The 23651-nt window shown below is 36.0% G+C and overlaps 1 protein-coding gene and 1 pseudogene across 4 annotated transcripts in view; both read left to right on the top strand.

Annotated features, from left to right (window-relative positions):
* Positions 1–12091, top strand: part of VGLL3 (vestigial like family member 3) — a 49246-nt gene extending 37155 nt beyond the window's left edge. For all 4 annotated transcript variants that reach the window (XM_060098627.1, XM_060098625.1, XM_060098624.1 and 1 more), the window contains exon 4: positions 5794–12091. In XM_060098627.1, the coding sequence (XP_059954610.1) occupies positions 5794–5837 (44 nt within the window). In that variant the 3' untranslated portion in view covers positions 5838–12091. The remainder of the gene's footprint in view (positions 1–5793) is intronic.
* A 120-nt stretch (positions 12092–12211) lies between these two features.
* On the top strand, positions 12212–14236 carry LOC132490342 (uncharacterized; annotated as a pseudogene).
* The last annotated feature ends 9415 nt before the right edge of the window (positions 14237–23651 follow it).

The following is a 23651-nucleotide window of genomic DNA, read 5'->3' as shown; positions in this document are numbered from 1 at the left end:
ACCCCTCATGATGAAATATGTAAGCATAAATGTGGGTATATGCTTGGGTTCAGCAATTATACAAACATATTTTCAGGAATTTTTCTTATCTACCAAAATATTCACATAAGTAACAAATATATTTTTACACACATGAGTGTGTGTATCCAAATGATGCGTATCTATAGAGTACTGGGTAATTTATGGTATAAGGAAGGATGAATATTGTGTAGCCCTTCAAAAGGGTTGATCTACATATACTGACATGAATGGTTTTCCAAGATAATATTGCTGGTGAAATAAGCATGTTGTAGCACAGGATAAACAGAGGTGTATGCATGTACATCTGAAGTATAATCAGCAAGTTGTGTGATGACAGGGCACATTATGTAGAACTTTTACTTTCAAAATACTTTGTAACTTGATTTTTAAACAAGAAATCTATGATGTTTTAAAGTTTAAAAAAACAAAGATGTTTTAAAAACAAATAAAGGCCGGTCTCCATGGTGAGTAAACATGATCTATCTTGATATTCACCTGAAATGAAATCATAGTTTCCAAATTGGATAGCCCTCACTCTTATTTTTTTTCCCCTTCATTAGTGTTAAGGTGTTACCCCCATGTAGATCTTACTTAGAAATTCTTAACTAGCATTTAAACTGATTGCTCCTGGCCTCAGACAAACAAATGCAGTTGTATGATCATTAGCAGTGATAATTTTATAAAGTAGGAGAAGGTAACATGACTGTCTCTCACACCACATAGTTTGTGATCATTTGACAGTATGTCAGTGTTAGATGTCTGGTTGTTGGTGAAGGCTGGATATTTTGATATAGCATCCAATACAGTGTTGTATATATTTATATTTGCAAAAATTATAGCTTGGGCTTCCCTGGTGGCTCAGTGGTTGAGAGTCCGCCTGCCGATGCAGGGGACACGGGTTCGTGCCCCAGTCCGGGAAGATCCCACATGCCAAGGAGGGGCTGGGCCTGTGAGCCATGGCCGCTGAGCCTGCGCGTCCGGAGCCTGTGCTCCGCAATGGGAGAGGCCACATCAGTGAGAGGCCCACGTACCACAAAAAAAAAAAAAAAAAAAAAAAAAGTATAGCTTTTCTTTATTAAAGCAAGTATGAAGCAGGGATTCATTTTTTTTTTTTTAATGTAGAAATAAGCTACCAGCTTCTTTTAGTCTAATAGCAAGCATTCTGATCCACAAGGGTTTTCTAGACTCTTAATATCTGTGAAATGAAAAGTTCATTTAAGTATTTTTACTTTTCAGTCATAAAATATTCTACCTGCACATCCAGGTTTTATGTTCCTATTTTTCTTCTTCTCTTTTTATCAACAGCATGTTCACCAGTGCATGGTTACCACATTACCTCTTTTATCTCCAGCAATAAAATTAATTGGAAGCATATTCAACTTACTTATGAGCAATAGTCAATGATGTTGTCAAGTGATTATGCCTCCTTAGAAGTAGGATATGCTTTTTTAGTGAATATCACTCTGATAATCACATAGTCCCTAAAACTCAGGTGTGCTGGAGTATAACATTTTCAGTAAGCCAATTTATTATTTATTTCTGCCCCATAACAGAAAATTTAACTTCATCAATTCTTTTTCTTAATTTACTTTATTCAAGCATAGCTGATTTACAGTGTTGTGTTAATTTCTGCTGTACAGCAAAATGATTCAGTTATATATATATATATATATATATATATATATATATATATATATATATACACATACATACATTCTTTCTCATATTCTTTTCCATTATGGTTTATCATAAGATACTGAATATAGTTCCCTGTGCTATACAGTAATTTCATCAATTCTGAGTATTCATAGTCCAGCCCATTGATATCTTCATTGCTCAGTTTTTTAAAACACTGTCCCACTTAGAGTTGAAACCTCTTCTCAGATGCTTCCCTCACACTCTCCCTAGGGATTGCTTCACATTGCATCACATAGTTTGTCACATTGTGAACATTGTTGATTAAGAGGTTGCTCTCTGCTCTTGGCCTCGTCATTTCATTCCTATCTTGGCCTTTGTTTGCAAACGTATCCCCTCCCCCCACTGTTTCTCTGTGCATTCTCCATACAGTGCTCCCCTAACAATGACTAATTACTTCGAGTTCAGCTTCCATACCTCCAAGGTGCTCAGCTGGGGTGGCGTGTGCCATTTCTTCTGCCATGGGATACCCACATCTTCTGCCATGGGATACCCACATCTTCTGCCATGGGGTACCCACTACTATGGAACGTAGTAGCAGGCCTGCCAGAAATCTCTCTGAACTAAGTTCTGTATCATTGTTGCAGGGGCCCATGGGAACTTTAAGATCTTTTCATCAGACACGTTGGAGTTGAAGGAAACTAGGAAGGGGGAAGTTTCTAGGCTTTCTATGCTTAGACACACCCTGTTGCCATCTCTACTTCCTTATTCCTAGAGCCTTTTGCAAGAAATGAATCTGTGAAGCAACAGCCACCCAAAAATCTCAGCTAGAAAATGAGTTATGATACCTTGATATATAGTTAGATTCTTCAAAATTTAAAGGGAAATCCTATTATGATCTTCTGTGACCAAGACTTCTCTCCTGCTACTAATTATTCTATATTTCTTTCTTATGTTCGTACTTCCTTTGTTCTGGGTCTGGGTTTTTTTTTTTTTTTCCCTTTTCTTCTGGTGGTCAGGTGGTGGTGGTGTTGGAACTGAAGGGAAGAACTGGGTCTGTGGGCTTGCATTTCCTTTCAGGCTTTTCTCCTAACTCCATCCCAGACTCAGACTCTGAAGCCAGCAATGTGATGTCTTTGTTCTTTGGTCCCATTTCTGACAACCACCTCATGAGTCAAATAGCCACCCTATGTCTTCAGTGTTCACACTGGGGAGGTCTTTGGGGGGCAGGGAGGAGTGGTTATATTAAAGATATATATCAAAAAAACACATCAGTTAATAAAACATGTCCATTACACGATTAGAGTAGTCTTCATCGGAAGTATAACAAACTACTGTGTAATCATTTGCTGTGTCTTGGGAAAAGCTTTTCAAATGTATAGTTTAAAAAACCACAGTAGGAGAGCTATTTTGTTAACACTGGTATCAGTTCTGTTAAATCAGGGTGTTTCTAAACAGTGCAAAAATGAATAAAGCAGAAACGAACACACCATTGTAAAGCAAGTATATCCAATAAAGGTGTTAAAAAAATGTATTGACTTTTCTTCGAATTCATTTAATGAAAGGATTTTGACTCAGGGAGTTGCAGGAGTATAGGCTAGTGTCACAGCCTACAGACAATATAGTCCACATAGGGGGAGCCATATACATTGTGGTTAAGACCATTGACTCCGATATCAGACCACCTATTTTCAGTCCTGGCTCTACCACTTAATAGTTAACATAACCTCTCTTACTCGCAGTTTTCTCATTTGTAAAATGGAGATTATATATATATATATATATATATATATATATATATATATATATATATATATATATATATTTAACATGGTTGGAAGCATTAACTGAGATATTTCACATAAAGCAGCACAATGTCTGGCATATTCAGCCCTAAGAAAGTGTTTGCTAACATTATTGTTATGATGTTTATTTTCCTTTTACGGAAAATCTCACAGACGAAACAATAAATCTAAAACTGAGTTACTAACATCAAGAGAAAAACACGGGTGATTTCAGCTAGCCAGTGGGCAGATTTCAGAATGTGTTATAAATTAATTTAATATAGGTTTGAGTTGAGGAATTGAGAAGGCAAAAAAAGCCTGAATAGGAACAAAGTAATAGCAGAGTTGATTTTGTGTTCTGGTAAGAAAATTTGGGGAAACCCCAAGTAACTGTAGATCATGTAAGGATCATGGATTAAAGATATATATATATATATATATAGACCACATAAGGATCATGGGTTAATGACTTTGTCCCCTTTCACCCTTACTTGGAAAACTAAGTGTACCGGCTGATTCTTAAATATTCTGATCTTCCTTCAACAAGTGTTTAACAGGAAAGATCATAGTCCTGTTTTCCTGTTACAACTTACTAGTAGTAGGGTCTTTTGCCTGTGGTTGTTCATTTTCTTGTGCTTTACTTATACCTATTTTGAAACTTACAGGTATAGATACCTGTAATCAAAGTAAAAATTTTATTTATGTCCCATTACTAAGGAGAAGCTAAGCCAAAAGGTCAACATTAGCTATTTAATAAGTTTCAGGGCGTAGATGAATTGGTTTTTTAAAGGTTTGCTTTGGAGTAATGCAAAGTTTTAAAACAAAACAATTGAAGAGACGGAGTTATAATGAAAGTTATTCCAACCAGTTATTCTGGTTAGAATATTTAGGGCTCTGTTAAGTAATGTAATCCTTGTCCACAGAAAAAGGCTAACGTGCTTTTGACGGAGTCATCTGTCTTTGCAAGGCAAACTAAGGATTGCTTTTATTTAAGAAGAAAAAAAGACACTCAAACCACTTGATAATTCCAACACTATTCATGACTTGCAGTGCTGACATTCTATAGATTGATGTAGTCTTCAAGTACGGAAAATACTGAGTCATACAGAAGATGAGACGTTTTAATAATGAAAAAAATATTTATGCAGTCAGCAGATTGTCAGTTAAGGTGGTTTAGATTATAAGAGTCACCCAACAGAGACTTTGTCAGGTTGCAAATTATTCTGACCACAAAATTATTTGAAAATGAATAAAGCAAACTTAGAGTGAATTGGTACATCCCAGATCCTTTTATTTCTTCTTCCTGTTTCTCTTTATCCTTCTCTTCTTCTTTTGAAATGGGAAAGGAAAACTATTGACTCTGTATCTAAACATAATGCTAGTATACATGAGAAAAAGCTTAAGATGGAGCTAATCTTTTGGCATTCTAGAAGTGCTGCTTTTTCCCAGGATACAAATACTATAAACCAGAGATTTTGCCTTGTGGTTCTATGAGGTGCTTCTCTGACTCCTTTTATTTGTTCTTCCTCCCTTTATGTAATATGTTTTATAGATTGTCTTAATGTCTCGTATCAATGACTGACTAATTGTATCTGTTTTATAATGACACACATTGTTTTATAAAATTCTTTACCAAGTTGAAGGACAAGCAATGAAATCACTACAGCTGTTTTAGTGACAATTACATTGAAAACCGTACTGGCTCATTTAACCATTCAATTTCTGACATCCAGCCCAGACTTAAAACAGGTTTAGAATCAGAGTCATATTTTCTATTTCCTCTTTGATATACTTCGTCCTAATCATTCTAGCTTTGAGTTGGAATTCATACATGTTCACATATTTTCCTTTTGTACTACTATTTTTAAAGTTATCTGTAAATTTCATTTTCTGGCTTTGAGATATGGATTTTTATAAGCCATCTTAATAGTTTCTGAAAGAAAAGGCAATAAAAATAAGTGAATTTAGTCACTACCTTAGTCCAAAAGTGTCATTTGATGGTTGCTGAGAAGTATGAACTGAAGCGCTGCCTAAATGCCCAAAGACCGGTTATATCATTTTCCCCCATATCAGTTCCTTTTGGGATTAGAAGTAAGAAATCTTCATTTATATTATTTTATTTATTATTCACACCTACTCTAGTAAGATAAAACCATAGTAAAGACTGTGTACCATGCAAATAGCACTGCTCTAGTCTAGAGTTTTTTTGTCACCTACTGTGTTGGTTGGCTTTTTGAAAATTGTGAGCTCAATTGTCTTTTTGGTTTCTATATGTAGTGCATTGTAGATTTTGCCCATTTTTGAATGCTACATATATTGATTCTTTTCTATTTCTCATTGTCACCTTTTCTAGGTCTACAGCATCAAGACAAGAGTAAGGACTCACCATGGTACTGAAACACACAGTATTAGCAAGTTAGATTGAAGCGTGAATCCATGGGCCCACTGGGAAAAGATGCTACCAGGGTTTGTCATTCTGCAGTGGGACACAGTAGACATGGAAGGAAAAGAGGAAGTGTTATCCAGATGACTTTGGTTTGGAGCCTTTTCTTGAGAAAGCAGAGTGGGTCATAGACATTGAAGAAAAGCATTTTTGTTTATTTTTTCCCTCATCTGAGCCTTTGCCAACTGTGCAACTCTCTTTAACTTTTTGTCTTGCTTTTACCAATACATCGTTTAATTTTTGTTTCAGTTCGACACTTTTTTTTAGTTTTTTTTTTTTCTTTTTGAACCAACCACCTTGTCAGGAAAAGATGAACCACAAAGAAAATGATCATTCTTTCAGGAATACAATTTTGTAGCTCTATGTGCATCTATTTTTGTAAAAATACAGAAAGTTTGATTTAGCATTGATGGGCTAATTTTGAGGGATGTGATTTTTTTTTTAATATTGTAACAATTGTTAAGTTCTGTTTAAAGAACTTGCTCTCAGAGAAGCACTGGCAAAAATGTTTAAAATGCTTGGCTTTAAGATGTCTGTGATATGCTCTGTGCTTTCTAGCTTACCTCAAATGTTTGATAGTTTCTCCTTTTTACAAAAGTAGCACCATAGCCAAGCCAATATGGTATTATTTTACATTCAATCTCAGTGAAGATTTAATTCCATGCTAGCTCACTTAGCTCTGAGTTATATGTAAAGCTTGAAAAGGAAGTTTTTTAATGATCACACTAAAGAAAGGCTATTTCATTACTTTGATTTCTCCCAAAGACTGCTTGGAGGTTGACTGAGAAGAAAGTTGGCATAAACTTTCAATCAGATGGAGAGTTTGCCTAGAGTATATAATTATCTTTCTAGTCCATCTGACTTTGAAGAATGGAACCAGAATTTATATCCAACTACTGGAAGAAAAAAAAAAAAAAACCATTGAATCATGCTACCTTTGAGTACCAGTGACTTATTTTTCTTGTTTATAATTATTCATTCATGGCAATTTTTTGCCATATTTTAAGTGAATTTTTTTTTTCCTGAAGATAGTTTGAAGGGATAATATTTGGGAAGGTACTAGACACATCACAAATCCTGTAATTCAATGGCTATTTCGGAAAGTGTTACCCATCATTTTAAATTGAAAAATAATGTATTGCATATGTAATATTTTAAATCAGTTTTTGCATCTTTTTTGTCTGTTTAACTCTGGTTTTAGTTGATTTAGTTCTTTTTAAGAAAAAAATGGGGGAAGATAAATTTAAATTGGGATTACTGAATTACTACAATTACTGAAATTAGGTTAATAAATTGACAACTTATTATCTGAAATTTATTACTGAGGACTCAGGATTCAACTTGACATGGCCCTCAGGATCTAAATAAGAAAAAGTTGGGATTATCATTAAACTGCTATTAGGAAAAGATTAGGTTTATAAAAGTAGCCGTTATTGGTATTTTAAGGACTTTCAATGTAAAGTCCATTCTTTCTTTCATCTGCTTCCAGAGATGGCTCATATTAAATAGGTAGTATTATATAGAAGTTTTAGTTTGTTAAAAATGTTTCTCAAATTTTTCCCATCCCTGTCCTCACCCATGTGAAATTAAATGTTTAGTGAAATACATTTTCCATCTTAAATAGTGTGAACTATTTAACTATTCATATGTGTGAACATTTTAGATATAAGAACAACATAGTCTCTGCTTAGCTAGGCAGAGTTCTCACAGAAAATTTTCAAATATTTCCCTTAACTCTATTTTTATGCCATAGTCTTCTTTCCTGGTGCATCTTATGAGTTATAAATCTATACGCTCTCTTGTATTTTCATCACTATATTGCTTCTTAACCAGACTCCTCTTAACACAGTATACACATTTAACCTAATGTGAGGTCCAAACGTAAGGAATCTTCCACTTACTAATGATATGAACTTAGATTTCTAGGGAGTGGCTTGGTTAAATTATCTACGTTTTGATCTACAATTTGATTTGATACAATTATTTGTAATTTGCCTAAGTCTGTGTAGCACAAGGTTGAATGAATCTATAAAATTTGTTTTACTTTGTGTCCTTCTGTATTCTCAAAGACCAGTGTTCAGTAGCTCCCATGGGATGACTCAATGGGGATATTTATTTTCCTCCTCTTCCCTTGGAACCTGTTAATTTCCTTTGCATCTTCTCTTAGAACAGTGTTGTACTCCAACTCATTCAATCATTCAATTGGATTTTCCCAATTATGGGAAGAAACATATTGACTTTCTGCCCGTTTCCTTACTCTCCACTGAATTGAATTTAAGGTGAGAGAGCTGACAATTAGATAGCTTCACCCTGAATTTAGGGTGACACTCTGCCCTGTGTCACTCCTGGTAGCTATCTGATAAAACATTCCTTGGCTCTGAGGACCCAAGAAAAGTTGGGGATCTGAATTCTGCTGTACACATGAGAGATTTGTGAATGAGATCCCCCTGAGAACAGGCCCAGGTGTTGCTGGCACATCGCAGGGACTGGATCCATGCATATACAAGGACTGGATCAAAATGTGAGTCAAAAAAGATGAGTGCCTGTCTCTGTAATTGTCTCACATCCCATTGCTACAATCATATTACTATTACCACCAAAGTCATAAAAGAGGATGAGTTGTAATTTAGTATGATTCTGAGTTTAAGTTTAAAATGCTGTCACTCTCTGGGTTGGTTTTCTCACACCAAAATGATACTGTTAATTTTGGAGGCTTCCAGACTGCTTTATTGAGGGCTACCTCTCCAATTTCATTTGGAACCACTCCACCTTTGGCTATTTTATAAATTAGGCTTTATTCAACCTTTCTAAAGATCTGTGAGCTAGACCCTAGAAAATCATCTAATTGATTTGCCATCTAATCTATGCTTCAACCACTAAACTATCATGAAATAAGAAACAACAAAATAGTGATTAGGTAGATCTTTACAGGTTATTTGTTTCCTCACTGTTTATTTGAAAAGCACCTCTGAAGGTAAAAATCAATGCTTCATCTTAAGAAGGTTAACCATCCCCCCCTAACTTTCCCCTTTAGCTTTTTCCCTCTCTCTTTCCTCTTAGAGTTATTTACATTACTATTTTAAACAAAAATGGCCGGGATTGCTCTACATTTTGCAAAGGATAATAAATGGTTTGCAAATAATTGAGAAATTAATTTCTTCAACGTTGTAAAAACTTTTTTTAAAAAAAATTCTAGGCACTGGCATAAACTGTGCCCTTGAGGAGCTCGTTATTCATTATTCAAATGGCAATCAGAAACTATATTTTTAGAAACTGCATTCCATCCCTTACTGAGTGCCCTTTGGTTATATAATGTTTGCCAAATTAAGTCAATGGGGTGATGGTACTAAGAGGTAGAAAAGGCTAGTATTTATGTTACAGTTCGACTAGAGGATAAATAGAAAAGCAGAATGAATTAATGAAAATAAAACAACAACATTGGCTTGGACATTAGGTCATTTTCTGAATTCTGGTTTAGCCATAATTAGATGTGTGTTTTGGTGCTTCATTTATTTATCTCATGAGTAAAGTGGGATAATAATACTTAACTGGCAGGCTGGAAATCATATATATATATACTCAATCATCTGGCTCATAGTAGACATTCAATAAATGACAGATACTACAAATACCTATCAGCTGAGTAAGTAAATCATAAAATTGAGCTCCAAAACATCACTTCTGTTTACTTTCCACACCCATTTCTGTAGCAATCAAATAGATATGACTGTGCTTTTCTGTAAGAAATTGTTGCAAGAGAATCTTTGCCTTCTACTAGATGTTGAAGATAAAACGTAAATTTCTAAATTATCTCTATTTTAGTGTGCTGTTTATGAAGGAAAATAAATTAACCTTTTAGTGGTATGTAGACCCAACTCTGAGTTTTCTTACATGTTCTAAACTTTTATTCATCCAGGACCCCATGTATTATTGTCCCCAAAATTAAAGTGACAGTTTCATGAAATCACCAAAGTTTTAGTTTTTTCATTATATTTTGGGCTTCCTTAGCACCTAGAATAAAAACATCTCTTTTGAAGTTATCCCATTTTTTTTTTTACTTGACTTGGAGAAAAAATTGCAAAATATGGTGGAAAAAATGTTCTGCATGAAAAAAAACCCCAACCCTTTATGATCTCAGTCAGCAGATTTATTCTACTTGAGAAAAAAAGAAACAACTTCATTGGAAGCAGATGTTGACACTGTGTCAGTTATTGAAGATGGAAAGGGTTCACTTGAGCCATTGTGGTTACAAAGGGGTATCAATGGCTGTTAAAATTCCTGTGATTGAGCATCTTCACAGCAGACAGGACAGCAGAAAAGCTGAAACTATGAGACCAAGACTGAAATCAGCCTGCCAATTTTAATGTAAAGGACCGTAAAGACTCAGTTGTTTTTCTTCCTCCTTCAGGATAAAAGACATATCTTTCAAAAAATTTAAGGTGCTTGAGAGAGAAATTAAAATGTATTCTCTAAAAACATGGCCCTAGAATCCTTTAAATCTATTATTAAACATTAAAACTATTATTTAAGTCATTTTAGAAAAATCAAGGTAAATTTTAGTTTAATAATATATGTTGAAGAAACAGACTCACAGACATAGAGAACAGAGTTGTGGGTGCCAAGGGAGAGGTGGGGTGGGAGGAGGAAGGATTGGGAGTTTGGGATTAGCAGATGCAAACTAGTATATATAGAGTGGATAAACAACAAGGTCCTACTGTATAGCACAGGGAACTATATTCAATATCCTGTGATAAACCATAATGGAAAAGAACATGAAAAAGAATATATATATGTATAACTGAGTCACTTTGCTGTACCACTCTACCACAGAAATTAACACAACATTGTAAATCAACTATACTTCAATAAAATAAAAAATAATAATAACGTATGTTGAAGAAGGATATGTAAACTACACACAAATGGAGAGTGGGGAACGGGTGAGGCCTGCAAGGGAGCCTCAGTTCTAATAGCTTCAAAATGTTAATTAATTGGTAACTTGGTCATGGAGATTGGGCACAGAACAGACTTTCAGAATTTTCAGTAGGTTTTTTTTTCTTTTAGTGCTCGCTGGGAATTTCCCTCTATACACTTTCCAAAGTATAAAAATAGTCATTATAATTAAAATATCATACTTTTCTTATTCCTTTTATTGTCCATTGTGCTTTTTTGTCTGTTTGAAAAATATTTTTATAGTTTCAGATAATTGATCAAACTAATGTTCTCTTGAAAATGCCAATTAATTTGATCCAATACAATTATCTAAATCTTCTTTTAAAGTTTAAAGAAATGATAATTGAGTTAAGTGTAATTTACCAATTCTTTTGTGTAAATAAACAATGACACCTAGAAAATGCCACGTCATCATCGATTAGCTTCCTTGTTAACAATTTCTGGACTACTAAATTTTGCCCTAAGAATAACTCTTTTAGAATACAAGATTCTTTAATTAGTATTTTTTTGGTATATGAATAAGATGTGAAGTTTTCTAATTATACTCTTACTGATAAGAGATACTGATAGAGGTGTACATTTTTTTCTATGCTGTGGCTAGGGCAAAAATTAATGATTATTTACACACTTGATTTAATTTCTTAGACTATTTACAATCTTGGATATTGTATCTGATTTAAAATTACTATTCCATACATTTTTCTGGATATGCAATATGGGGAAGGGTCTTCATGTGAATTCTTTGTATTTTAAACTGCATATATTGAAAGGGAAAACATAGATTCAATTTGCTTTCATCACATAAATCTAGATAAGGTGAAAGCTTTTATAAAAAAATACATAGTATGGTGAAATTTATATTTGTCACTTGATTAAGTGAACTGAAAACTTGTAATATAAATGTTATCTTACAACCCTGAAATACAAAAAATTCCAGATTTATTAGTTTTGTGGGTAATTTTATGCTATCTTCATTTTACATATCCAGAAAGAGAAATTAACTAATCTTAGCTCTGTTGTCATTCTTAATTTACAAAATATATGTAATTCATAAAACTTTTCGCTTCAGAAGCTAATTATAAAATCATATTTTTTGTTGTTTTTCATGGGGTTGGAGGAAGAGACATTTTTGTATTTCTATTCACTCTTCAAATGCAGGTCTCATAACTATATGTTGATGATATGAGATGATGGAGTACTTTGTAATAAAAACAAATGTCATCTTCAATTTTTTCAATAAATAACTTAATGTGAACTTAATGTTTATATTTTAATGTAGCAATTTGGTTTTGTCTGTGTTTCTTGACAGTTAACTAAAGCTCTCTCTTTTCTTCTTATTCAATTAAAGCAAATTACAAATATCTTTAGAAATTAAACCACCTTAGTTTTTTTTTAATGAGGTTAATTTCTATAGCCAAGGGATTTATATGTTGTAGTGAGGATTGTATGGTTACAAAACAAGTGTTTATAATAGAGCAAGTGAAATGGGCCATAGTAATTACATAATAACAGGAGGCTTGTGAATTTTTTAACACAATGCTTCTGAAGTTATCAATTAACTCTTTGGGAGAGGTGTACTTTGTTGTTTTGCTTTTACATTTGTTGTTAGGGAGCTTCCGTAAGTAGTGTGGTAGAACAAACAAAACTTTCCTGACAATTCATTGAGATTGAAGAAGTGTACGTGGAAAGGAGAAGTCCAAGACCTTATTTTTAAAGGAAACTGGAGTTTCTCTACAGAGGCCTTCTATTTTCTTATTAAATGAATTTGTAACGTGAAAATGCAAAGCCTGGAGATAAGCATTTTGATTAGTAGACCCTCATCATCACAGGTGAAATAATGCAGCACAGCCTTCTCAACTGTCTGCCATATTTAGACTAGACAAGTGTAATGAGTTTTCTATGTTGCTGTAAAAAGTTACCACAATCTTAATGGCTAAAGACAACACAAATTTACGATCTTATGTCTCTATAAATCAAATATCCAGCACCAGTCTTGGTGGGCTATAATCAAACTGTCAGCTGCATTCTTTCTGGATATAAGGGAGAATCTGTTCCTTTGGTGTTTCCAGCTTCTAGAGTCCTTGGCTAATGGCCTCCTTCCTCCATCTTCAAAGCCAACAATGGCTGGTCAAGTCTTTCTCACATGGGATCACTCTGACCCTCTCTTTTGCCTCTCTTTTACAAGTTTTAAAGACCTTTGTAATTGCATTGGATAATCTCTCCATCTCAAGGTTCTTAATTTTTAAAAAGTCCTTAAATGTAAGGTAACATATTCACAGGTTCTGGGGGTTAGGAAGTGAACATTTGAGTGGGCATTATTTAACCTACCACAATTACTATCAGATTTCAGTTAATTTTTATCAGCCTTTTAATCTAAGAGGGTTTAATATATCACTGGAACTAGCAAGGCGTGTTCCATGTTTGCAATGGTCATCTGTGTAGGATTCATCTACATTCACTTAAATAATTGCACATAAAGGAAATTCTTGTTGCTATTTCAAACATTTATGTGGTTATTATAGTGTCTTCGAATCTAAAGGGTTATGTTGTCTTTATGTCAGACAGGCACTCAAGCGGGTGGTGAGCAGGACATCTGGTACAGATTCTTCCTAGCTGAAGTGTGTTTTCTCTGGGGACAATCAACTACCATTTAATTGTTTTGCTTCCTTTTTTGGGAATATATGCCCATCGTGTGATGTCCTAAGTTTCCAAGCATCTCATTTGACCTGCTTATACACATTTGACTAAATATCCATATATGACTACATTGACTACATTGGTAAAGCTTTTACATTTCTGTCCAGATTGAATACTTACATCTGTTATTAGTTAAGCAGGGGAAAAACTATTATGGAAAGCAAACATGTTTTGACACATTTAATGTGTAAAATAAGTACCTAGACTCTAGAATGCTGTTGATCAATAAATGAACTAGAATCTCTTAGAAACAACACTTAAGCCCAACTGTTTTACTTTCCATACCAAGTTTGGCTGTGGCTGAATGAAGAACAGCAACATTGATCTTTGCTTTGCACTTGTACAAAAGACTATTTGCAGGAAGACAAATATAGCAACAGAGGATTTAATATCTTGCCAAAAAATACAAAATCTGTTCCCCTTTAAGCACAACACTCTATCCTTTTCTTGTGGATCTTGCTAAAAGGAAAATATAGCTTTAAACTACCCCATTCCTTCTGCTGGAAGTTCCCTAATCTTTTTCAAATGGGCTATGTGTGGTTTTGTGGAGCTTTATGTTTCCAAAAGAAAATGGCTATATGAGAAATCCATCCAGTGTTAGCATTTTTCATAAAAAAAAAAAAAATCAACTCCTAAATCAAAGATGAGAGTCAGCAGTAACTAAGAAAATCACACTTTGGTGGGTTCAGGACTAACCAAGGATCACTGGGTGATGTTTTGTCTTTTGTTTGTATTGAACCAAAAGTAATAATAAAAAATTGGCTTCAACAACCTAAGTGTTGTTGTTTTTTTGCCTTAGAATGTGGGTGTTTCACTCTGAATGTTGTCTGATGGGTAAATGGACTAGTCCAGATTTTGCTATAACGTGGGTAATGACATTGACTCTTCTGTCTCTTATGTTGTATACACAGAATTTTGAAAGCAGTTTTGCAAACATCACCAAGAAAATAACCCTTTCACAGTGATAGCTTTACCAGATATCTCTGTGTGGGATTTTAAAACAAACACAAGGCTGTTTGGAAATACTTGGTATATATAAATATACAAAGTATGCTGACCAGTGCTAACAGCTGTAAGGTGTACTCCCTCATTCCTTGAGCAGAATATTTTGGTGGCAGTAGTGCTTATTTTTTCCATCTTTACTTGTCATTTCACCCTTTTGTCTCCACCCACTCACCCATCCACTATCTCCTCTGAAAACACTTACTTAACACCCTTCCCCCATTCCTCCACACTGCTTCCAAGAGAATCATTTCAGTAGATTCCCACTGGAAAAGGTGGGCGGTGCCTTGAAGGAATGTTTGAGTTGTACTATATTGTAAAGGTTGAGCTTCGGGGAACTAGCTTGCACTTGCTCTGACACCAGCCCTGCACACAGCCCAGACACCCCTCAGGCCAGATTCCATTAAGGCTTGTCATTGCGAGGGGAGGGAAAGTCCTCTTGAGAGTGGCCATCCTGCCGTGAAGATTCCAAAGATCAGAGTAATCACTTTAAGTGTGTATTATCAGGTTCTTATCAAGGCACTCATCCATTTATGAAAATAAGCATATGCCTTTCTACCCAAAGCCTAAAAAGGAAGAGAGGACTCAAGATAAGTTAAAAATAAAAGTCACTTCTTAGAGGATTTTGACAGGTTTCGAGAGGAGAAAATATGGCAAACGTAAAAGGAGAAACCCTGGGTCCTAGGACCAGTTCCACGGGAAATTTGTTGATACCATTTAGTCCCCAATTTCCAAAGTTTCTCTATTGGTCAGATGAAGATCAAGTGAAATAAAAAGATGCAAACTGCTTTGAGAAAACAAAAAGTAGATACAAAGAGACAGGAAGGGATATGTACTAAAAGTCCTCTATATACCATGAAAAATACATGAATTTATCTCTAGGAATTTTCACAAATAACATGTGGATAGCATTATTTGGGAGGTGTTAGCAATATTTAAAAACTGGGGGGACTTCCCTGGTGGTGCAGTGGTTAAGAATCCGCCTGCCAATGCAGGGAACACGGGTTCGAGCCCTGGTCCGGGAAGATCCCACATGCCGTGGAGCATCTAAGCCCGTGAGCCACAACTACTGAGCCCATGTGCCACAACTACTGAAGCCCGCACGCCTAGAGCCCGTGCACCGCAATGAAGAGTAGCCTGCACTCGCCGCCACTAGAGAAAGCTCGCCTGCAGCAACGAAGGCCCAGTGCAACAAAAACATAATAATAATTAATAAATAAATAATTTTTAAAAATGGGGATTTGAGTTTTAATGATGCTACTTAGAAGCTGTATGTCCTTGGACAATTTCCTTAACCTTTTTAAATTTCATTGTGTTCATCCATAAGATGAAGATATTTAAAATAACTACTTCATAGAGTTATGAAGACTAGTAAAATATGTAAATAATTTAACACTAGGTAAATACTATGATTTTTTATTAATCTTATTTTTCAGTAATTTGAGTAATTGAGTAAATGATCAGGGAAGCTCTTGCCCAAGGGCACTTGGCCACAAGTAAAAGCCAGGATTCAAGCCCCCAAATAGAATCTTAGAACACCACACTGTTCTCAAAGTTTTTGCTATTGTCACATCTGAATGTATTTGCCCTGAACATATTTTAATAATCTCTTAGCCAACTAGAATAAAAGAGACAGTAGGAGGACCTAAAACTAGACAGAAAGAGGGGGAAGATTCTTTCGAACAGCTAGAGTAAGATGGCTTTCGCAAGCCAAATAGAGTTCAGACAGATTTTGCAACTGTAGAGCATTATTTGTAACTTGGGGATACAGAATCAATTCATTCAACATATTCCTCTGGTCTGAAGGATCCTGGTTATTTTTCTACTCAGGCCAATCTCAAATCTCATTAAAATAGTGCATAATGGGTTGGAAGAATCATAGCTTGTTTCTGTTGACATCTTATCATAGTTTTCATCTGAAAATGTCAACTCACTAGCTCTTTAGGGATGAGCTCTCGTTTTCTCTGCTGAAAGAATCAGTGTTACATTTTAAACCTGATTATTTTATAATTAGGTTAATGTTTATGAAGTATTCTCATTTCTCACACCGAATATGTGTTGGGGCAGGGCTAATTGTAATGGAATAAATCATTTAAAAACACATGATATCTTAACTTGCAGGTTCTCTGTCAGAAGCCTAAGAAATTGCAAGATTTGGTTTTGATCTTTTTACTCTCTAATTGTCAGTTGTTTGATGTGGGAAAAAGTATTCTTCCTCATCAGTAAAAAAAGATATGGTAATCCCTGCATTGTAAAGTAGATATGTGGATTAAATGAGATAATGTATATATGCCTGTTAAACACTAGACTTCCTGGGAAGAGTATGATTTCCTGGATCAATTACTAATGGCCCCAGTTTACTAGGCACTTGTAAGAAGGACACAACAGTCACTCCATTGAATCCTCACACAACTTTCCAAGGTGGGTTTTTTACTTCCCACATTACAGATGAGAAAGGTGAGTTGTAGAGATTTTAGATCACTTGTCCAAAGCAGAATTAGAATTGAATGCTCAGTCTGTGTAATTTCAAAGCTTACTTCTTTTCCACTACACCAGCTGTCTTCTCAATCTACTAACAAATTAATATTGAGTGCCTACGGTTTGCTCACATTCACGTATAAAATATAAGTAAGAAAGAGTATAAATGCCCTAATCTGGGTGATGGGATGCCTGGCTTCTAAACTGCTTATACTGCACACTAGCTGTGGTCCCTGAACTAAATTACTGGGCAGCTAATTTCATGACTTATACACCATGATAAGTAATCAAAAAGTCTAGTCAAATTTCTGCATCAGAAATCAGACTAACGTAAACTTGTGCAAGAGGGAAATAATTCCCACTTTCTTCTTCCTCCAAATCCCATAAAAACACAGCAGGAAGTGTATATATGTTGATGCTACTCTCACTTCGCCACTGCTTCCTCTTCCCCCGCACCATGTCCTCAAGTTCATTCTCGATGTCTATGTCTTTATTCCTGCCCTGCCACTAGGTTCATCAGTACCACTTTTTTTTTTTTTTTTTTTTTTTTAGATCCCGGAAGCACAACACAGGGAGATCAGCTTGGTGCTTTGCGACGACCTAGAGCAGTGGGATAGGAGGGTGGGAGGGAGGTTCAAGAGGGAGGGGATATCGGGATATATGTGTACATATGGCTGATTCACTTTGTGGTACAACAGAAACTAACACAGTATTGTGAAGCAATTATGCTCCAATAAAGATCTATTAAAAACAAAAAAAATGGAGCAGGAGAAATCTCCCTCTCCCAGAACCCTAGAATTTGTGTGTGTGTGTGTGTGTGTGTGTGTGTGTACAGCATAACATCTTTTCTTCTTCTCCATTTATGCTAAATGGAGGGTCCACGATATATGCTAACATACTAATACAAGGAAAACAAAGCGGCAATTTCAATGCATAGGGGCTGTGGTCTTGAAGCCATGTGTGTGTTAAATCTTTTTCCCTTGACAATTGTCAGTGGACATAGTGTCTGTACTACTTGAAAGAGGCCAAACTACCCTCCTATTAGGCAGTGCACATTCATGAAACAAGTCTTAGGAATGCCAGGTTTTTCATGGAAAAGTTCTTTGATGCAACCACTGCTCCTTGCTCTCTGTGGTACATCTGGGCCTGTGAAACTTCTGAGCTCGTCTATTTCCTGGCACCATGATGAGCCCCTTAGACTTGTCAACAGAATTCAACCCTTTCTGATGTTGATCTTTTTATTGCACTTCTCAAAGAGGTTCTGACTTCTTTGGTAGTTCATAATAGGTCTTTCCTACCCCTGCCTGGCTCAGTTCTGCCTCCTGGAATGAGCCAGGATCAGGCTGTCCTGAAGCCGAAAAGGATTCTCTCTGGGAAGTTATTCACCCAAGGGCTGATCTATGATTTGTGGGACCTGAGACATAAAAGTTTGGTCGATAGGGGGCTTCTAAAGAAAAAGAAACAAAACAAATGCTAAATTATGTATGAAAGTGAATATTTATTTAGAATCAGAAATCACAACTAACAGATTTTGAGAGACTGATGAATACTATAAACACAAAACTTAGAAAAATCATGTAAATTTGTATTAACTACCTGCTCAAGACACAAGTATGGTATAACATAGTACTCTTTAAACAACTTGCTTTTATTATCAGATTTCAAACATGTTCCTTTTCCAGTACCTTCTTCTTATACTTGGTAGTGGAACTTTCATAGGACTTGTTCATAAAGTAACATGCTCTCAGCCCCTTTTGAAACAACACAGTGAGGGGCTGAAGTACTCCTAGAAGCCATTACACTAGGATATGATTACTTATCTACCCCTGGAAGTGTTTGAGAATGCTATAAATATATCCCACTCAATCCAAATCCAAACTGTGTGTATCTACCAACTAAACTTTCCCTTAGCTTAATCCCCACTACCCCATGCAGGGAAAGTGTAATAAGGACCATCTGAGTAAAAAAGAGAGTGATCTGAAATGATTGTGGTTAAAATAGCTTATTTTTGAAATATTTGCGAAAACATATGTCAACATGAATGCTGGGATGCATCCCAGGGCTTGGGAAGGGGCCTTGAAGCTTTAGCCTGGTTTGCTTCAGGGCAAATCTGTCTGTGTACATGCCACTTCAACGTGTCTCCGTGGTAAAAAGAAGTCCTACTTACAGGATATTGGTGTGTGGCTTTGCATTTTTTTCCAGTTATAATCTCCTTTGTTACTTAGCATGTATCATAGCTTCCTTTGTGCATCATTAAATGTGCACTCGTGGCATCATTTGGAAGCGTTTCTCTCCATTCCAAACATAAAATGCTAATCTATGTTCTATTGCTGTCTTTGGTTTATTTTCAGGCAAAGCTGTGATGTAAACACTTTCATGCCTCAGGTCTCCTGGGGATGGAGGATCTGCTCACCTGTGGACAGGTGCTCACACCATGGATTGCCCCATGAATCAACTGGGTCCTGAGGAGACAAGGGGCTAAAGGACTCAAGGACAAAGGGTAGCATTGGGTAGAATTCTGAGGGGAACATTTTACACAACCCTGAAGCACCATGTGATTCTCTCCCTGGCTACCCCATGTTCTCTAGGCGACAACACAGCCACGCCAATTCCAGGATGAACTCAGACACTAGGAATTGGCTCATGGGAGCCCGAAGTTCTGGATGTTCCCTTCCTAAAGCTTCACAGCATGCAGAGGACTCAGGTGTGCTGTGTGACACCTCAAACTCAGTGCTGCTGAAAATGTCTGCTGGAGCAACATCAGCAACAAAATACTTGTTAAAGATGTCAGTTCATGGGCTCCAGTGCAAACTTGCAGGATCATAACACCTTAGATTGGGGCCCCTTATCCTTAAGGGATTTTGCACGCACTTTAAAGCTTTAAAAGGAACGCCTAGCTAAGTGGTTCCCATCCATTAGGATCACATGAGGAGTATTGAGAAATAACATCACCTGTGCCTCCCCCTCAGAGTCGGTCTATTGATCTGGGTGGAAACATCAATGCTATGTTAATTAAGTGTTCCAGGTGATTCTAAGCTAAGGCCAGGATTAAGCACGAGGGTTACTGGGTGTATCTGCGAGAGTTGCGTCCAGGCATTGGTCCAAGGGCGGGTAACAGAACCTGCTCTGCATGTGTTTGGAAGGGGCAGGTCAGTGCAACCAACAGACTTCAAGCTGTAGCAGAATTTTTGGGTGTCTATGTAAGGGGAGAGCACATGCAGACAAGAAGGAAAACAAATCACAATTTGGTGTTCATATAGGAGCTCATTGTTTCTGAATTCCTCCTGAGACAAAAGACTGGAGAGGTTGGCATTTTCAGCATTTCAAGGTCCTTCTCTGGATGCAGTGGGAGCAGGTGAAGGAGTTGTGCTGATGCCTTTGAAGGTATGAACTCAAGATGCAGATGTGATTCCGCAACATAATCTTGCCTGAGGATACAATCCAAAGCATGAGGAGGAAGGCGAGGAAACGGCAGGCTCTCAGGTAAATGCTCTCTCCCGAGTCAGAGGCTGTGTCTGGTTTTGCTCCTGAAATGCCACGGACTGAGAACTTGCAAACATTTAATTCTCTACTTCTCATGTTCCTGCGTATCAGGGTGGTTTTCAACTGATTATTTTTTTTTAATTGAAGTATAGTTGATGTACAGTATTATATGTTTCAGGTGTAGAATATAATGATTCACAATTTTTAAAGGTTATACTCCATTTATAGTTGTTATAAAATATTGGCTGTATTGCCCCTGTTGTACAATATATTCTTGCAGCTTACTTTATACATGGTCATTTATATCTCTTAATCCCCTACTCCTGTGTGGCCAACCCCTCTTCCTTCTCCCCACTTATACGTGGGGAGAAGTGATATCATACAGTATTTTTCTTTCTATGTCTGACTAATTTCACTTAGCATAATACCCTCGAAGTCTATCCTTGTTGTTGCACATAGCAAAATTTCATTCTTTTTTGTGGCTGAGTAGTATTCCGTTGTGTGTATTTACCACATCTTCTTTAACCATTCATCTGTTAATGGACACTTAGGTTGCTTCCATATCTTGGCAATTGTAAATAATGCTGCTCTGAACATTAGGGTTCATGTATCTTTTCTTTTTTAAAAAAAAATTTACAAGTTTTTTTTAATATAAATTTATTTATTTTATTTATTTTTGGTTGCATTGGGTCTTTGTCGCTGTGTTCAGGCTTTCTCTAAGTTGTGGCGACCAGGGGCTACTCTTCTTTGTGGTATGCGGGCTTCTCATTGTGGTAGCTTCTCTTGTTGCAGAGCATGGGCTCTAGCCACACAAGCTTCAGTAATTGTGGCTTGTGGGCTTCAGCAGTTGTGGCTCATGGGCTTCAGTAGTTGTGGCTCACTGGCTTAGTTTCTCCGTGGCATGTGGGATCTTCCCAGACCAGGGCTCGAACCCATGTCCCCTGCATTGGCAGGTGGATTCTTAACCCCTGTGCCACCAGGGAAGACCCCATGTATCTTTTCAAATTAGTGTTTTTGTTTTTTTCAGATATATACCCAGAAGTGGAATTTCTGGGTCATATTGTAGTCCTACTTTTAGTTTTTTTGAATCCTCCATACTGTTTTCATAGTGGCTGTACCAATTTACATTCCCTCCAACAGTGTACAAGGGTTCCCTTTTCTCCACATCCTTACCAAAATTTGTTGTTTGATATTTGGTGAAAGCCTTTTTGACAGGTGTGAGGTGATATCTTATTGTGGTTTTGGTTGTGTTTCCCTGATGATTAGTGATATTGAGTCATTTTAATGTGCCTGTTGTTCATCTGCATTTCCTCTTTGGAAAAATGTCTATTCAGGTCTTCTGCCCTTTTTTTAACTGGATTTTTTTTTTTTTTGATGTTGAATTGTATGAGTTGTTTATGTATTTTGGATATAAGCCCCTTATTAGTCATGTCATTTGCAGATATGTTCTCCTATTCAGTAGGAGAAAACTGATGGTTCCTTTTGTTGATGGTTTCCTTTGCTGTGTAAAAGCTTTTATGTTTAATTAGGTCCCATTTGTTTATTTTTGCTTTTAGTTCCCTTGCTTTAGGAGACAGATCCAAAAAAATATTGTTACGATTTATGTCAAAGAGCGTTCTGCCTATGTTTTCCTCTAGGAGTTTTAGGGTTTCCGGTCTTACATTTAGGTCTTTAATCCATTTTGAGTTTATTTTTGTGTATGGTGTCAGAGAATGTTCTAATTTACTCTTTTACATGTAGCTGTCCAGTTTTCCCAGCACCACTTATTGGAGAGACTGTCTTTTCTCCATTGTATATTCATTCATGCCTCCTTTGTTGTAGATTAATTGACTATAAGTATGTGCGTTTATTTCTGGGCTGCCTTGGTTTTATATTTTTAACTTCCAGTTCTTGTCTGTTGTGGTACATTAAACTATAAATTCAAAGATGATAAAAGAGTTGCATCTTGAATAGCCGAGTTTAAAAAAGGCTTCAGGTTGAGAGAGGAAGGCAGAAGGAAACGCTGAAAATTTTGGAAGGAATTCAACATAGACAAACAAGAGAAAAACAGTTTGTAAGATGACTCTGAACTGAAGAATTTATGTGCAAATAACCTGAAGCTGAGAATAGTGAGGATCGAGTTACCCCCTGGATAAGCCAGTCTTATTTTTCTTCAAGAATAAAAAAGTCTATGTGCTGTTTGTAACTATTCATGATCACAAAGAAGAACCACATCACATGCTCCCCCCAAAATGAAGTCTTACTGTGCAATGAAATATTACTGAAAGAATGCTTTCTTAGATTATTTGAAAAAAGTGTATTCCTGACCTGTCACTAACAGCCTATGTGCTTCTGGAAAAATTACTAAATATCCTTGTTGTGTTTCCTCATCTATGAAATAGGGTAATCAAAACTAGAATACCTCTAAGACTTCTTCTAGCTCTAAAAGTTCTCTGATTCTACATGTATTTTTTTAAAATATACTGTTATAACCTATTTAGACATCAGCATTAATATTTTCCTGGGGCAAGAAAATTTTGGAAAGAATAATCTAATTGGAAAAATTTATTTGACCACTTCTTCAGATGTCAGTGGAAGACTAGACTATAAAAATTCAGTAATGACAATGTTGTACACAGTGGAACAAAGGAAAATTCCAAATCTCTTTGCAACAAAAGCCATCAGTGTTTATGTAATCTTAACATGAAAAAAGCAGGAGAGACACAATTCCCTTAGGAATTTGACATCCTGGAATTTATATTTTTATCATAGCTTGTCCTTCAAGGAGTCAATGTTCAAACCTGAGTATAATTTAGAATTTTTGTTCATCCCATGCACTCAGTGCGCAGGATTGAATTACTCAATGGTTGCAAAATAGAAATGTAGAATTAAAAAAAAATTTTACATCATTCCTATAAATAATTTTATCCAACACAGAAGATAATGTTTCAGCCATACAACACTAAAGACATAAGAGGTTATCCAGCCTTGCCCCTACTTATTTAGTTCTATTTAGTTAAAAAAAAAAAATCTTTTATGGGGTGGCCAAACAAATTTTAACAATCCATGTTGGCTTCTATGACTTCCACTGGAAGATTAATAATCAAATAAATTTCAATAAACACTTTTTAAAATTATTTTATACTAGAGCATAGTTGATTTACAATGTTGTGTTA

This window comes from Mesoplodon densirostris, chromosome 5, assembly GCF_025265405.1.
Source record: "Mesoplodon densirostris isolate mMesDen1 chromosome 5, mMesDen1 primary haplotype, whole genome shotgun sequence".
NCBI lineage: Eukaryota > Metazoa > Chordata > Mammalia > Artiodactyla > Ziphiidae > Mesoplodon > Mesoplodon densirostris.
The sequence above is the reverse complement of the archived record's forward strand: the minus strand, read 5'-3'. Positions and strand labels throughout refer to the sequence as shown.